Source organism: Phoenix dactylifera, unplaced genomic scaffold, assembly GCF_009389715.1.
Source record: "Phoenix dactylifera cultivar Barhee BC4 unplaced genomic scaffold, palm_55x_up_171113_PBpolish2nd_filt_p 000178F, whole genome shotgun sequence".
Classification (NCBI taxonomy): Eukaryota; Viridiplantae; Streptophyta; class Magnoliopsida; order Arecales; family Arecaceae; genus Phoenix; species Phoenix dactylifera.
In genome coordinates, this window is record NW_024067711.1 from 25,327 (window position 1) to 40,172 (window position 14,846).

At 44.5% G+C, this 14,846-nt stretch overlaps 1 protein-coding gene across 3 annotated transcripts in view; it reads right to left on the reverse strand.

Moving 5' to 3' along the window:
* The window catches only part of LOC103720749 (DNA-binding protein SMUBP-2), a 77,437-nt gene that overhangs the window by 15,853 nt on the left and 46,738 nt on the right, over positions 1-14,846 (reverse strand). For all 3 annotated transcript variants that reach the window (XM_039117076.1, XM_039117078.1, XM_039117077.1), the window contains 2 exons: positions 2,672-2,878; positions 2,418-2,521 (listed from right to left, as the gene is read on the reverse strand). In XM_039117076.1, the coding sequence (XP_038973004.1) occupies positions 2,418-2,521; positions 2,672-2,878 (311 nt within the window). The remainder of the gene's footprint in view (positions 1-2,417; positions 2,522-2,671; positions 2,879-14,846) is intronic.

The following is a 14,846-nucleotide window of genomic DNA, read 5'->3' on the forward strand; positions in this document are numbered from 1 at the left end:
TAACTGATACAATGTCCAAAAGTTCCCCCCCCCCCCCAAACTCAATTCGGATCTATTTGTAGACCCTTACATTGGCATGCATTGGCTTCTCCTTTTGGCTGGCTGTTTGGATCCTTTGGCAACTCCTTTAAAACTTCCACTGCAGTGGCTGCTGTCTTAATCCGGTTGCCATTTGGTTGCTAACAGTTGGGCCGGCAGTTCAAGGGATTTCTGGTGGTTGGCCGGCTGTTGCTTGTCTTGGTGGCGGTTGCTTGCAGTTTCTTGCTGTTGATGGCATTTGATTGCATTTGTTGTTGCTAGCGGTTCCTCGCGGTTGGCCCAGCTTTGGCTAATGCGGAGGCCTTTGGTTGGTCGGTTTTAGCGGTTGGCACTCCTTTGGGTTTGCCTCTGCGGATGGTTGATCATGTGGCTAGGGCCTAGCGTCCTGGCCAAGCCCCTGTTGCGCGCGGTCTGGCGGACTGCGCGTGGATATGGGCAAGCCAGGGGCCGCCATAGATTTCCCACGCCTGACCCTTTGGTTAGGCTAGACGTTTGCTGCTGCGGCTTGACCCTTTGGCCGCTTGGGCATTGTCGGTCTGGCCACTGGTCGCCTGGCCGCTCGGTGGTCATCTCTTGCTCGCGCCCGCGTGCACACGGTCCTGGCTTGCCAACAGACCGCGCGCGCAGGCGGTTGCCTTATGTTGCACAAGCGCGCGCGCTGGTCTTTGGCACCAAGGGCCCGTGTCGGTTGCCCCTTGCTCGCATGCGTGCTGGTCTTTGGCGCGCGCCGGCCGTTGCCTCCCGTTGGTTGCCCCTTGCGCGTGTGGGCGCTGCTCTTTGGCGCGCGCCAGCAGTTGCCTCCCGTTGGTTGCCCCTTGCGCACGCGTGCGCTAGCCTGGGCCGAGGATGCCATGGCCGCGCACGCGCTGGTCCTCCTGTCGATTGCCTGTGGGTGCGTGCGCGCACTGGTCTGGACCAAAGGCATCCAGACTATGCGCGCGGCTGGATATTTGGTTTGGCCCTCCCGGCCACTCGGTTTGGCCTGCGTCTGGCTCTCCTGACAAAACGCCTGTCCCGATTGCGGAGGCGCCCCAGCCGATGGTCTGCGGTCTTGGGCGTGCCTTTGCTGTGCCTTGTCGATGCTGCTATTAGCCCAGCCTTTGCCTGCCAAGGCTGGCCGACCCTCGGTTGTGCCCCCAAGAATGAAAGATGGCCACTAGGCGGACATGAGCTTTGCTCTTGCTTCGCCTTGGCCCCCATGATTTGGATGTTTTGGTGAGGAGATATAGAGGGAACCTCACCACATAGGTGATGGTGGGCTGGGCGGCAGCATCCAGCTGTTGGCTGGGTTTAAGAACTCGCAATACAGATGAGAAAAGAGAGAGAAAAAATGGAAGGAACATGAGAAAGGAGAGGAGAGAGGAGATGGAAGTAGATGAGAAGGGAAAGAGGGGGGAGAGAGAATGCAATGGATAGAGATTCACATCATTGAGAGGTGAGGAGAGGGATTCTGGGGATATAAATACACATTTATTTATATATGCACATACAGATGTACATTCATGGATAGATAAATACATAAACATAACCTAGCACAAGGGCATGTACAACTTATTTGGTGACATCAAAAGAAAAAAAGGAAAAGATCATACTCACTTGGTTGGACATAGAAAAAGAACATAAGAGTGAGATAATCAATTGAAAAATGGATTAATAGAAATAACAAACAAATATGAAATAAAGAAAAATATAAATAGAAATGCAGTTAGTGTGTAAGAATTAGAAGAGAGATAAAACGAGAATATATGGCTTAAATTACAAAATATGAATAAAAACTAATTGACATAAAACAATGAATATAGTAATTTATTCCAAAGTAAAAAAGAAAAAACAGAAATTATGATAACTTAAAATATAAAAAATCACATTTCAAATTAAACATTTCCATGAGTAATGTAATGCATGGAGGTTTTCAGTGACTCAGATTTTTGTGAGCTTGGCAGGGGGCTATATCGATCAACTGAAACTGGACAAGATAACCTTTTGAACTGAGATACCGTTGCCCAATATTGTCACAATTGACATATCAAAATATGGGCCAAGATGGAAATTTGGTTTTAATAATCTTTCTTAATAATACGTATATATCTTATGAAATAGTAAATAGAGATCAATTTACTGAAAATTTGCAAAGGTAATTTTTGCCTTTCCTACGTATTAAATAATTAAAGTATTGTTAATTATTATTACTAAATAAGCAACAATAATACAAAGTAAACATTTTCATAAGAAGAAAAAGATAAGATAAAGTAAACTAACTAGGCTCCTAAAGTATAAAATTATATTATCAAATGAATTCAAGCATATAAATCAATCTATTAGTGACTTTACTCACCATTAGCGTGACAACATTGGTGATATACAAAAGGAACACTTACCCTGTTGTGTCTATGAGAATAAGGGTGGACTCTGTTGAAGATGACTTTTTCACAGTTTCAAGATCATAAAGCATATGTTGGGAGACACTTGAATGGGCTTCTATCTGTTCAAAACAAAATGAGAAAATGAGAATTGTACAGAGATAAAATGTAGGGAAAGTATTCGACCATCTCAATCAACAGTCCTACATACTGAATTTCTTGTCTCATATTTGATAACAGTATCTTCATAAGCCAAAAACAGATAAAATCACCTTGCTACCATAGAGTTCTTTCGATGACCAGTTCATTATCAGCTCATGCATCCGGTACTGGACAGTGAGCATAGACATAACTTCCTCACCGTACAAACTTGCCAGACGTTCAAAGAGAGTTTTACCAAATCCCTTCCTCTCTGCTTCAACACTTTGTATTGTTGGAGGAAGCTGGAGATGGTCTCCTGCAAGTACACACCTAGAACCCTGCAACAAAAAAAGGGAATTTTTGCAAGATTAAAATAATGAATCAAGTGTATTCCTAATGATACATATCAGTTGGAACAAATGCAAAAAGTGCCACACCTGACCACAAGAAACAAGTTAAATCATTCCTAAAGGTAGCTGGAAAGAAATTAGTAGAAAAATGAATAATCTTTTCTTTGCAAACCTAGCTGGCGCAAACGGGGATGGGTGCTTGCTGAAACTTAGATGATGGTGGCTGATCTCTCTATCTTTTTTTTTTCTTTCTTCTTCAATGGCGGCTAGGGCTCTTTGCGGATGGAAGGGAGGTAGAGGAAGGGGATGGCTAATGGGCACAATTGAGCTCAATGTGAGGTGGCCGAATTGGCGGTTTGGGCTTGAAATATTAAGGGCGGATGGACCTTGGTTGGAACCCAAGTTGATTTGGGTTTGGGCGTGAGACTTGGAGGCGTGAATGGAGGTTTAGGAGTTCTAATGAGACTAGAACACTAGGTGGGCGTGCGCAAGGTATGGCGTGAGATAAGTTGGATAACTATGAACTTGAATGAGAGAGTCTCACCCTCATTCAATCTAAGGGTTGGCGTGAAAGGGAGTTGGCGTCTCACCTATCCCTTCAGCCACTTTTTGGCATCGCACCAAGGGAAGAATCTCTCTTCTCATGTGAAAGGATCTCAAACTCAATGAATTAATCTCTAAATTTTATTCTTCAACTTCTCCTTTATATAGAGTAATAGGTTGGGACAAAATAGGACTCTTACAATCTGAAACTTAAAAAGAAATCAAACTCCTATCTTAACAAGGACTCCTACTAATCTTGGACTCTTCCAAACATTAACTAATTCAACCACAAGACTCCTACTCATGCTAGGACTCTTCATGCCGCATGGACTAGAGCCCAAGTCGGCTAGGACTCCTTCCCACATGCCATGAAACAAAATGAAATAGACTCCAACCAATCTAGGACTCCTCAACGCCATGGACTCAATGGAATTTTGGACATTGGACACTAGGACTCAAAGGGGACTTGACATGCCCCAACAAATGGACTCAATCCTCACACGCCCAATGGGATTGGGCTCAATGCTCCTACATCAATTCCCCCCTACTACGAAAGAACTTGGCTCCATCGAGTTACACGACTGATAGATCTCGTATAGGTCCGGATTCAGGCACTGGACCTCTTCCATCTTCAGCCATGAACAGTTTGAAAGGGGTCGGTTCTTCCACTTTACCAGAAACTTCTGATATCCTCCTCGACGCGTAGACACGATCTGGTCATCAAGGATGTCTTCGATTGCATCTTTCGGGGCTGATCGTCGAGGGAGTGCTGGTACTAGCGGAGTGTCTTCAATTTCAGCATGGTGACCTTTATATGGCTGCAAATCTTCAACATTGAAGATGAGATTGATTTGAAGATCCTCAATCAACTCTAGCACATAAGCATTCAAGCCCAATCGCTTCAGCACCTTGAATGGCCCGGCTCTTCTTGGATGAAGCTTCTAAAAATTTTTGCGAGGGAACCGTTCAGCGCGCAGCTGCATCAAAACTAGATCACCTACCTTGAATTCCAGGGGATGCCTCCTCTCATCAGCTTGTTGCTTGTAGAGCTCTGTGTTGGTGGCTAATCGGCATCTAACTTCAGCATGTAGGTCTTGGATGTGCCTTGAAAAGTCTTCTTCACTCTCCCTGATCCGTGAGTTGTTGGGTAGTGGAACTAAATCAATTACCTGTCGTGGCTTCATACCTAGAACAACTTCAAATGAAGAAAGACCAATGGTTCGGTTGATGGAGATGTTGTAGGCGAACTCGGCATGCGGTAAGATCAGATCCCATGTCATCGCATTATCACGAACCAAACAGCGAACAAGGTTGCCAAGGCTTCGATTCACCACTTTAGTTTGCCCATCGGTTTGAGAATGATAGGCATTGGAATAAGATAGTTGTGTGCCAAGCTTCGCCCATGGTGCCTTCCAAAAATAACTAACGAACTTGACATCACGATCTGAAACTATAGTCTTTGGTAGTCCATGTAAACGAACCACCTCTCTCAAGAAAATGGCAGCCACTCGAGAAGCATAAGTTTTGAAACAAGGCACGAAGTGTGCCATCTTTGAAAACCGGTCAACAATAACAAAAATCGAGTCATGACCACGTACCGTCTTTGATAGTCCTAGCACGAAGTCCATGCTAAGATTTTCCTATGGAGAACTCGGAAGAGGCAAGGGAGAGTAGAGCCCGGCATTGGTCTTGGTGCCCTTGGCGAGTTGGCATGTCCAGCGATGCTTGATGGCTTCAACTAACGCCCTTCCGCAGGGTCCGCCAGAAGAAGCGATCCTTTACTATGGCAATGGTCTTATCACGACCAAAGTGTCCAGCAAGTCCTCCACCGTAGATCTCCCTACTGATGTAGTCACAAAGAGAAGTTTCCGAAACATAAAGCCTTGTGCCTCAGAACAAGAACCCATCATAAAGAGAATACTTCATGTGCTACCGCTGGTTCCCTGTAGATAGATCTATGTAGATCAGCTGAAAATAAAAATCTGATGCATATAAATTTTTCACATCTTCAAATTCCGTTACTTCTGCATTTAAAAGAGCTAGAAGATAGGCTTTTCGGCTTAAGGCATCAGCAACTCGATTCTTCACGCCCAATCTATGCTTCAAAACAAAAGTAAATTGCTGCAACACATCTACCCATCTGGCATGTCGTGCATTAAGTTTCTTTTGAAAGTTGATGTACTTCTGCGAACCATTATCAGTATATAGGACACACTCTCGATGAAGAAGGTAATGCTTCCAATGCTTTAAGGTTCGAACAACAGCATAGAACTCAATGTCATAAGTAGAATACCTCTTCTTTGCATCGTTGAGTTTCTCACTGAAGAAAGCAATGGGTGTCCGTCTTGGCTCAGAACTCCTCCAATGCTGACATGGGAAGCATCACACGCAACCTCGAAGAGCTGATCAAAGTCTGAAAGTCGAAGAGTAGGAGCTTGAGTGAATCTTTCCTTGATCTCCTCAAATGCCTTGGTAGCTGCTGGTGACCAATGGAACAAGTCGGCCCTCATGCAATTGGTAATTAGCGCCATGATCGTGCTGAAATTTCTGATGAACTGGCGATAGAAAGTGGCTAAGCCGTGGAAGCTCCGTACTTCATGGATGTTGCTCGGAGTAGGCCAATCACGTATGGCTCGAATCTTCTTCAGATCCGCTGCAACGCCTTGATCTGAAATTATGAATCCTAGGAAGGAAACTCGAGATTCAGCAAAGGAACATTTTTTCAGATTTAAATAAAGCTTCTCCGATCGTAGAACTCGAAGCACTTCTCGAAGGTGCTGTTTGTGCTCCCTTGGCTTCGACTAAAAATCAGAATATCATCAAAATACAAGACCACGAATCTTCCAATGAACGGTTTCAGCACTTGGGTGATAACCCGCATAAAAGTGCTTGGTACATTGGATAGACCGAATGGCATTACCAACCACTCGTAGAGGCCATCCTTGGTCTTGAAGGTGGTCTTTCATTCGCCCCTAGGTTTGATCCAGATCTGATGGTAGCCGTTTCGCAAGTCCAACTTGGAGAAGATAGAAAAACCATGAAGCAAATCAAGCATATCATCCAATCATGGAATGGGGAAGTGATACTTCACCTTTATTTTGTTGATGGCCCGGCTGTCCATGCACATATGCCATGTACTATCCTTCTTCGGAGGGAGCAACACTAGGACGACGCAGCGGCTGAGGCTCTCCTTGATGAATCCCTTGTCCAAAAGCTCTTGGACTTGGCGACGTAACTCCTCATGCTCCTTAGGGTTCAGCGGGTATGCAGGGAGGTTTGGTAGACTAGATCCCAGGACGAGATCTATGGCATGCTGCATGTCGTGCATCGATGGAAATTCTTTGGGGAGATCCTCAGGTGTTACATCAGAAAAATCATCTAAAATAGTCTAAAAATCAGATGGTATTACTTCTGAAATTTCAGACCTAACTTCCCTCGAAACCAATGTGTATATGACTCCGAACTCATGCTTGATTTTCTCAAATCGCCTCATAGATTAAACCCTTTGGATTACTAGATTTTCAGGTGTAAAATCAGCAATCCGAAGTGGTTTTAGAACAATTTTCTTATTGGCATACATCAAGGAATAACATTTAGAATGTCCATAATACTTCACCCGTTGATCATACAACCAAGGCCTCTCATCCTCAGTCACATTACATCGCATCACGTATTCATCAAATTGGGCAATATAGTCAGTAGCTGATCGGGTGCCTTGTCTCAAGTTGTTCTATCGGTCAAGGAGATCATCTTGGTAGTTAATGGGCAAGTATTTTTCCTTATGTTTTTCTTTCATTTATATCCAGTCAGTTATGGCAGGTTGACGTCTGCTAGCCAGAAACTGTTCAGTATTTTGCCAGAAAAGCTTAGCTCGATCGATGAGCTTCATTCTGGCCAACTGGACCTTTTTTTCTTAAGATAAATTATACCACTCAAAGAAGTAGTCTATTTCGTGCAACCAGTCTGAGAAGACCTTTGGGTCAAGGCGACCATCAAAAGGTTGGGGCTTCAACCCAAATGCCTTTCATCACACCATCATGCTCACGAGGCTCTCTGGATTCTACATTATCGTGATAACCCCTATCGACATTAGGGACTGCACCCGGTCCTCTATGACGAGGGTAGGTTGGTGGATGGCCTGGAAAAGGATTAGTGTCAAAGTGTGCCTTTCGAACAGATCCTAGATGGTCTAGAGTTTCATTTTCAATCTCTAGGCCTTCCAAATAGGAGGCACTACCTTCTTTGGAACCCATAATCCTCTAAAGGAAAGCCTCAATTGAGTCTAATCGGGAATGGGCCTAGATGGACACTGTAGTCAAGTCTCGGACAGCCTTTAGCAAGGCTTCGATGTTGGGATCCATGGCAAGTTGGGGATTCTAGCTGCAACATAACCACTACGAAGCTGCATATAATGAGTTTACAAAGTTGTGTGTGGCCCTATAATGCTAAGACAGTGGTGGTTCCTAGGCAGACTAAATGCATGAAAATAATGCCTAGAGCTTAATGTAAATGCTTAAAATAAATGGAAAGCTAATCTGTAGCAAATGAAATCAAGCAGGGGATCACGTAATAAGTGCAAGCAAGTAATTGCAGTCAAATAGTGCTAGTATTCTGTGTTGTCGAGTATCACGGAGCCTCGAAGAACTCCCAAAGATTAGGCAGCCCTACAATTAATAGCAAAGATGGGCCACTACAAGGATTTTAGAATTGTTTGGGATGTATATGGTAAGTTCACAGCAAGATAACTCAATACAGCACACGAGTTTCTCGACCTAGGCTGAATGTAGACGAACAAAAACATTTTGCAGTAAGGGAAGAAACTTGACCTAGGCTGGAGAATGACCAGAAGCGCGGCGCAGCAAGTAGGCTCGTCGAATGGCGTGAATCGGGTCTAATCACAGCAACTCGACAGGTCTAATCTCAGGAACTCGTGGGGCCTGAGTGGCCTGCGAACTATAGGAGGGGCGGTGTTGTGTGGATCGGTGTGTAATTGGCCTGATGGACCTGCTGGGCCTCAAATTAGGAGGCTAGAAGGGGGGGTGTGGATCTGTATAAGACAAGGCCTGTTGGGCCCTTAAATTGAAGAAGGGGTAGTGGGGGTGGCTTGGGCCGGTGGACATGCTGGAGGTGGTGTGGATCGGGCCTATTGAGCTGTGGGAGGGGCGGGATGTGTTCTGTGGTTTTGGCCCGATGAAACGGGGGGAACAGGGTGTTAGTTTGGTGTGGAGGGTGTGGTGGAGGCAACTGTGACGAGGGAGGCAGGGCGGAGATAGAAGCGGCGCTGGCAGAGGCGAAAGCGGCAATGGAGGTGGCAAAGCAAAGAGGCACTACGAGTGGCCGCGGAGGTGGTGATTGGGTCGTCGGGACCCTTGAAGGGGTGGCAATGGGTTCGGGCGGTGATAGGTGCATGAAAATGTACATTTTAACACTACCACTTTAGGCTAAATTGTTAAGACTTAAGCATGATTTGGGCATTTTTATAATATCTTTCTAATCTGAACTTTACTTCACAAAATGTCCAAGTCTTAATTGATTTTGGTGATTTTATTGTAGGAATGGAGTTATGGAGATGAAATAGACATGTTGAGGTTTCATATGCATCAAGAATCAAGTCAATTGGAGCTCCGGAGAAAACGTTATGAGGTTGCAAAATTAGGTTTCCCTAAACCTCCAGCCTGGGCCCTGATAAATTGGACCTTTGTGTAGTATTTTGATGATTTCGGGAGCTACAAAAGTCTAATTGAGCTGATTCAAATTTTGTTGGAAACTAGACTTCTAGAGCTTTCCAATGACTGTAAGAATGTGAAATTTGGAGATCGGATGTGATCTGGAGAGCCTTCCAAACTTCATGCTGATGTTGGTGCTCGAGGATAAAGTCGGAAAAATGCATGCAAGTGTGTCTAAGCCGTGTTTCCTAGGGTTTTTAGTCCTTAAACCCTATATATACTTGGGGGGAGCTCGCCGTTCTGAGAAGAAAAAGGTCGCATTGCAAAGAAATCATGAAGAGGAGCCACAAATTCATGGAGAGCTAATTCTTTGGTGAAGATAAAAATGAACTTGCTTGGATGATGGTAGTTTTAGTTATATTTAATATATGTAGTAGATTCTCATATTGATAAAATTCTTGTTTATTATCTCTCATCAATAGATCTTTTCTTGTGTTGGGATAATCTTGAACTAATTCCTTCAATAGATTCAACCGTCTTTTTCTATAAAATTATTGAGGTGCTTGATTATGTCCAGATTTGATTGTTTATCTAGTTAGTATGATTCTCTGTTGAAATATTGCCATTGGGTATATTTTTGTCTTTGAATCCGAATCTAATAGGATAACAATCCTTGATTTTAAAAGAGAATGATTTCTTAAAATTACCACTAAATATTTTGATTGTGATGCTATATCTTCCGATTAGAGAATCTGATGCTATGATCTCTAATTGAGTTATCCAATGGATCAAATATGAATGAAATTACGTGATTCAAGTGAGGAATTTCCGATGCTTTGCTGCCATTAATTCTAGTCACATCTTTTTACTACTACAATCTGATTATCAATTTACTGTTAAACATTCACATTATGTTTTACTGCTTTGATATTTTTTCTTAGTTTTGTAGTTTCTTTTAGTGTTTCTACCTTCTAGTGGAATCAACACCCCAATCCATACTTCAATAGCCGCTTTATTCTTTGGGCATAATCAGGCGGTGAGCGAAGGGAAAGAGAAGGTAGAGGTGGTGCCGGCGAGGTGGAGGCGGCGGTGGTGCTGCGTGCAATCGGAGGAAGGTGGAGGTGGCGGTGATGTTGCAGGTGATCGGAGGAAGAAGATGAATAGGTAAGGATTTTTTTGTAACTCGGATCCGTTAGGATTCGGGTTATATGGCGCGTCCGCTCCGATAACCCGTTATTGGTCCATCACGTGCACTCTTTTTTTTTCTTTTGTTTTTTCTTTTTTTTTCTTTTTTTATTGAGTGGGTTTGAGTTAATGGGCACGACCCGCTCTGCTCAACCAATACGTACCCGCTAGGCCTTCTCCTTCGCGGGTTGCTGTTGTTGGCCATACCGGCTTCTGCGGCGATCGGCATGTGGGGCACGGCGGCGGTTGGAGGCGGTGGGGCGGCAACGGAGAGGGGCGGCAGTGCTCCTCTTCCGGATCCAGCCACGAACGGTGGCGATAGGGACGTGGCCAAGGGGTTCCCTCCTTCAGATCGAGGGCCACGTGGTTGAAGTGAGGGGCAGCGTGAGGGGCAGCGGACCTCGCGACGGCATTGGAGACGTCTGACAGGGGGAAGGGGAGGGAGAAACAGGGACTGTCCACGGGGAAAGGGATCTCTTTTTTTTTAAAACCCAACTGGATTCGAGTTAGCGGGCCTAGCCGCACCACTAACCCACTAAGGGCCCAGATCCTTTATGGGCTTTGAGGGGAAGGGTTACCTGCCCTGCGGTGGTGGTCGAGTGCGAAGGCGCAAGCGGCAACGAAGCGGTCGCGGACATGGGATGCTCCTTTTCTCGGACCTGGCCTCGGGTGGCGGCTGCGGCCAGAGATCAGGCCGTGGCGGCGGTCTTCTCCATTGGGTCGTGGGGAGAAGAAAGGAAATTGCGGCTGTCCACAGGAAGAAGAGTTGTTTTTTTGTTGCTGCTTCCGTATGAGGCTTGATCTCCACGGGACGGCCACGGAGGATTTGGCAGTACGGCTTCAAAAAGAGGGATCGGGACCCTTTCTCGGCTGAGGGGGTCGACGCCCAAATCATGTAAAGTCTGAGCCCTCACGTGAAGGCCAAAGCCACAGCAGCCTAGAAAGGTGTTTTGTTTTCTTTGCTCTGATACCAATGCTGATGCCGAACAGTAGGGAAGGAAAGAAAGAGAAGAAATTGAGAAGGAGAGGAGGAAGAAAAAACTAGGCTTCGCACCTAGCTCTGCTTAGGGATTCACGCCGGAGCTAAAAGAAAGGAATCACAATTTCATTCATAGCATACCCTAAACGATATACGGTCCAACATATTTATAAAACCTAAAAGGTGCAAAAAGATCCCTAAAAAAAACTAATCTCACAAAACCCTCAATGATAACAAAATATCAAAATAAGCCCGAAAGGCTATCAAATAACAAAATACCCTAATAAGCCCAAATAAAATAAAATCACTCCAACCATAATGAAACTGGCTGAACCATCCTCCTGCGGCAACTGTAGACCCGAGTGATGAGCAATCTGGCACTGGTATCCGCATCACCTCTTGTTTGCTAGCCATAAAGATCCTGCGAACAACGCAAACGGGCAAATCTAAACCTTCTAGCTCCAACGCAGGTGCCTCTTCTTTGTTGCATTCCTCCTCTTCACACACCAATGCAAAGCGCTGGTCTATAGTAGGGCAAACGACGGCGAAGTGCCCTCATCCACCACACTTGTAGCATTCGGATTGGCTCCCTCTTTGCGCCATAGGTCCCTTTTCTTTTTCGCTGGACCTTGCTACTCCTCGCTCCATATTTGGACCCCTATTTGCAAATGTATCAGATCTCATAAAAGTGAGGTTACCCGAGGGAAAGAAGTGCATTTGGTGCTGCATTCTAGAGGTTGTCGCCCAACTGATGAATTGGCAGGGCGGCGTTGTTGCAGCTATGCCTCCACGCAAAAAGCGAGTTGATACCAACTCTCTTTGGATGTCCTCCATCAGTCCGGATCGGTACCGAGCTAAAGCTTATCGCTCCATCTCCGTAACATTGCTGTGGATCGTCGATTCATAGAATTGGGTGATGTAGACCTGCACAAATGAACTTCCTTGGTGGTGCTTCAAAAGATCTTCGAAGAGTCTTTTCATAATCAAGGGGAAGAAACTTCTCTTTCAATCGAAGTTTCATGTCTTCCTAATCGGTGATAGGAGGCTGACGAAGGTGATGAAGCTTTTCCTCCATGCTGTACCATCAAACACGCGCTTGGCCCTTCCGCTTCATCTTCACAAATCGAACTTTTCATTCGCTGGTCATGTTGTACCATTGGAAGTAATCTTCGAGGAATATCAGCCAATTCTGAAAGGGGCTCGGATCCATGCTTCCGCTGTAATCAAAAACATTGATACGTACCCATTTTGATGCATCATCGAAGTCGTCATGCTCCCGCTGTTGTTGCTGCCAATATGGATTCCCAAAATTAATTCCCATGCGAGGATTGATTGCGGGAGGTATTCGAGGACCCCTTGGGTGGCGTTGGGGTGGAAGACCCCTAGGAGAATGGATCTCGGTGTTAGGATCTCCTCGTGGCGCTTCTAAATTTTCTGGGTGTTCATAGGCGCCAAGGTCATCTTCATAGTTGTTTGGCTCGAGGAAAACACGCTCCCAAATGGCCTCCATCTTTTGGTTCAAGGCGACCATCTGATGGAGAAGTTCAGCCATCTCCTCAGCACGTTTCCTCCCGTTGTTGTAGGGGCGGCCGCTGCGGGTACTCATGGTGATCAAGGATCTTTGCACTAATACCACTTGACGCAGATGGAGATGGGTGCTTGCTGAAACTCAGATGATGGTGGTTGATCTCTCTCTTTTTTTTCTTCTTCAGTGGTGGCTAGGGCTTTTTGCGAATGGAAGGGAGGTAGAGGAAGGGGATGGCTAATGGGTTCAATTGAGCTCAATGTGATGTGGCCAAATTGGGGGTTTGGGCTTGAAGTGTTAAGGGCAGATGGACTTTGGTTGGACCCCAAGTTGATTTGGGTTTGCGCATGAGACTTGGAGGCATGAAAGGAGGTTTAGGAGTTCTAATGAGACTAGAACTCTAGGTGGGCGCGAGCAAGGTATGGTGTGAGATAAGATTGGATAACTATGGACTTGAATGAGAGAGTCTCACCCTCATTCAATCCAAGGGTTGGCATAAAAGGGAGTTGGCATCTCACCTATCCCTTCAGCCACTTCTTGGCGTCGCACCAAGGAAAGAAGAATCTCTCTTCTCACATGAAAGGAACTCGAACTCAATGAATTAATCTCTGAATTTTATTCTTCAACCTCTCCTTTATATAGGGTTGGGACAAAATAGGACTCCTACAATCTAAAATTTAAAAAAAAATCAAACTCCTATCTTAACAAGGACTCCTACTAATCTTGGACTCTTCCAAACATTGACTAATTCAACCACAAGACTCCTACTCATGCTAGGATTCCTCAACGCCAAGGACTCAATGGGATTTTGGGCATTGGACACTAGGACTCAAAGGGGATTTGACACGCCACAACAAATGGACTTGATCCTCACGCCCAATGTGATTGGGCTCAATGCTCCTGCATCACTATTCATTCAATGTTTTGAACAGTCCTTATTAATGCAACCTTTCAAAATATGTCTTCCATAGCTAATTAAGTTTGGTGATGTCCTGATATAGTGAATGAAGACATCACATATCTGAATTTTTTCATTTTTATTTCAAGAACTCAGAGTTTAAAACAGGTGGAAGACTGCCCGAATACCGGAAAGAGTGTAGGGTCTAACCTAGACCTGTATTGATACAAAAGATTTTACCAACTCAGCCAGTTGACACCCTCGACTTTACTTTTGTATTCAAATTATTATTTCTGCAAGAAACAGAATCAGATAACTTCGATGATCCATATAAGAAAAATGAGTGATCAGCCACAAGTTCTATAACCCATCATAAAATAGTACAGCATGTAAGCAGAAGTACACGAAACATTTAGATGCAATGCAGCAGGTCTAAGTTGACGGAGACATATTGATGTAAACAAGACCTTACTAACCTATTTTGAGATGGTACTAACATTAAGCTAAACCATGACTGATCAGTTACAGGGAAGGTTAGATCTTGGAACCTCTAGTTTCTATGTCTCAATCAGCCTAGGTTCTGAAACATCTCAACAAAGAAGATATAGTCCAGACAATACTGAATGATACCAATCCATCACTCAAGTGGCTGATATTGAATGGATTTAGCCAGTTCTGACTTCAGGAAGAACTAGAGCTTTTGAGCAGAACATAGGAACAGGGCTTCACAACATGGTGCAAGTTATATCAGCATCCCAGGTCGGATAATTTTTTTGAAATCCTGAATCATTTGACTTAGATTGTGTACAACAGTTTGAAGGCTGTGATATCCCTACGTTAGACCAAATATCTGTATATCTTTTCCAAGATGGACACTCTTCCCATAGCACAATAGTTAATATTTTCATAGACAATTTCTACCGAGGATAACCATAATCACAACCATCAAATCTTATTTCAGCTATATGATGTCGGCTCTGTGAACCCTTCTTCACCAATCATCTACACTAACAGATTAAAGAATCAACCCATACTTTACCACATCTTCTAGATGTACTCTGTCAGCAAGTTTCAACAGAATACAAGAATTCATACCTTTATACAATGGGTCTCTTCCATCCATACTATGAATATCTATTCATAACAATATTTCTTTTCTT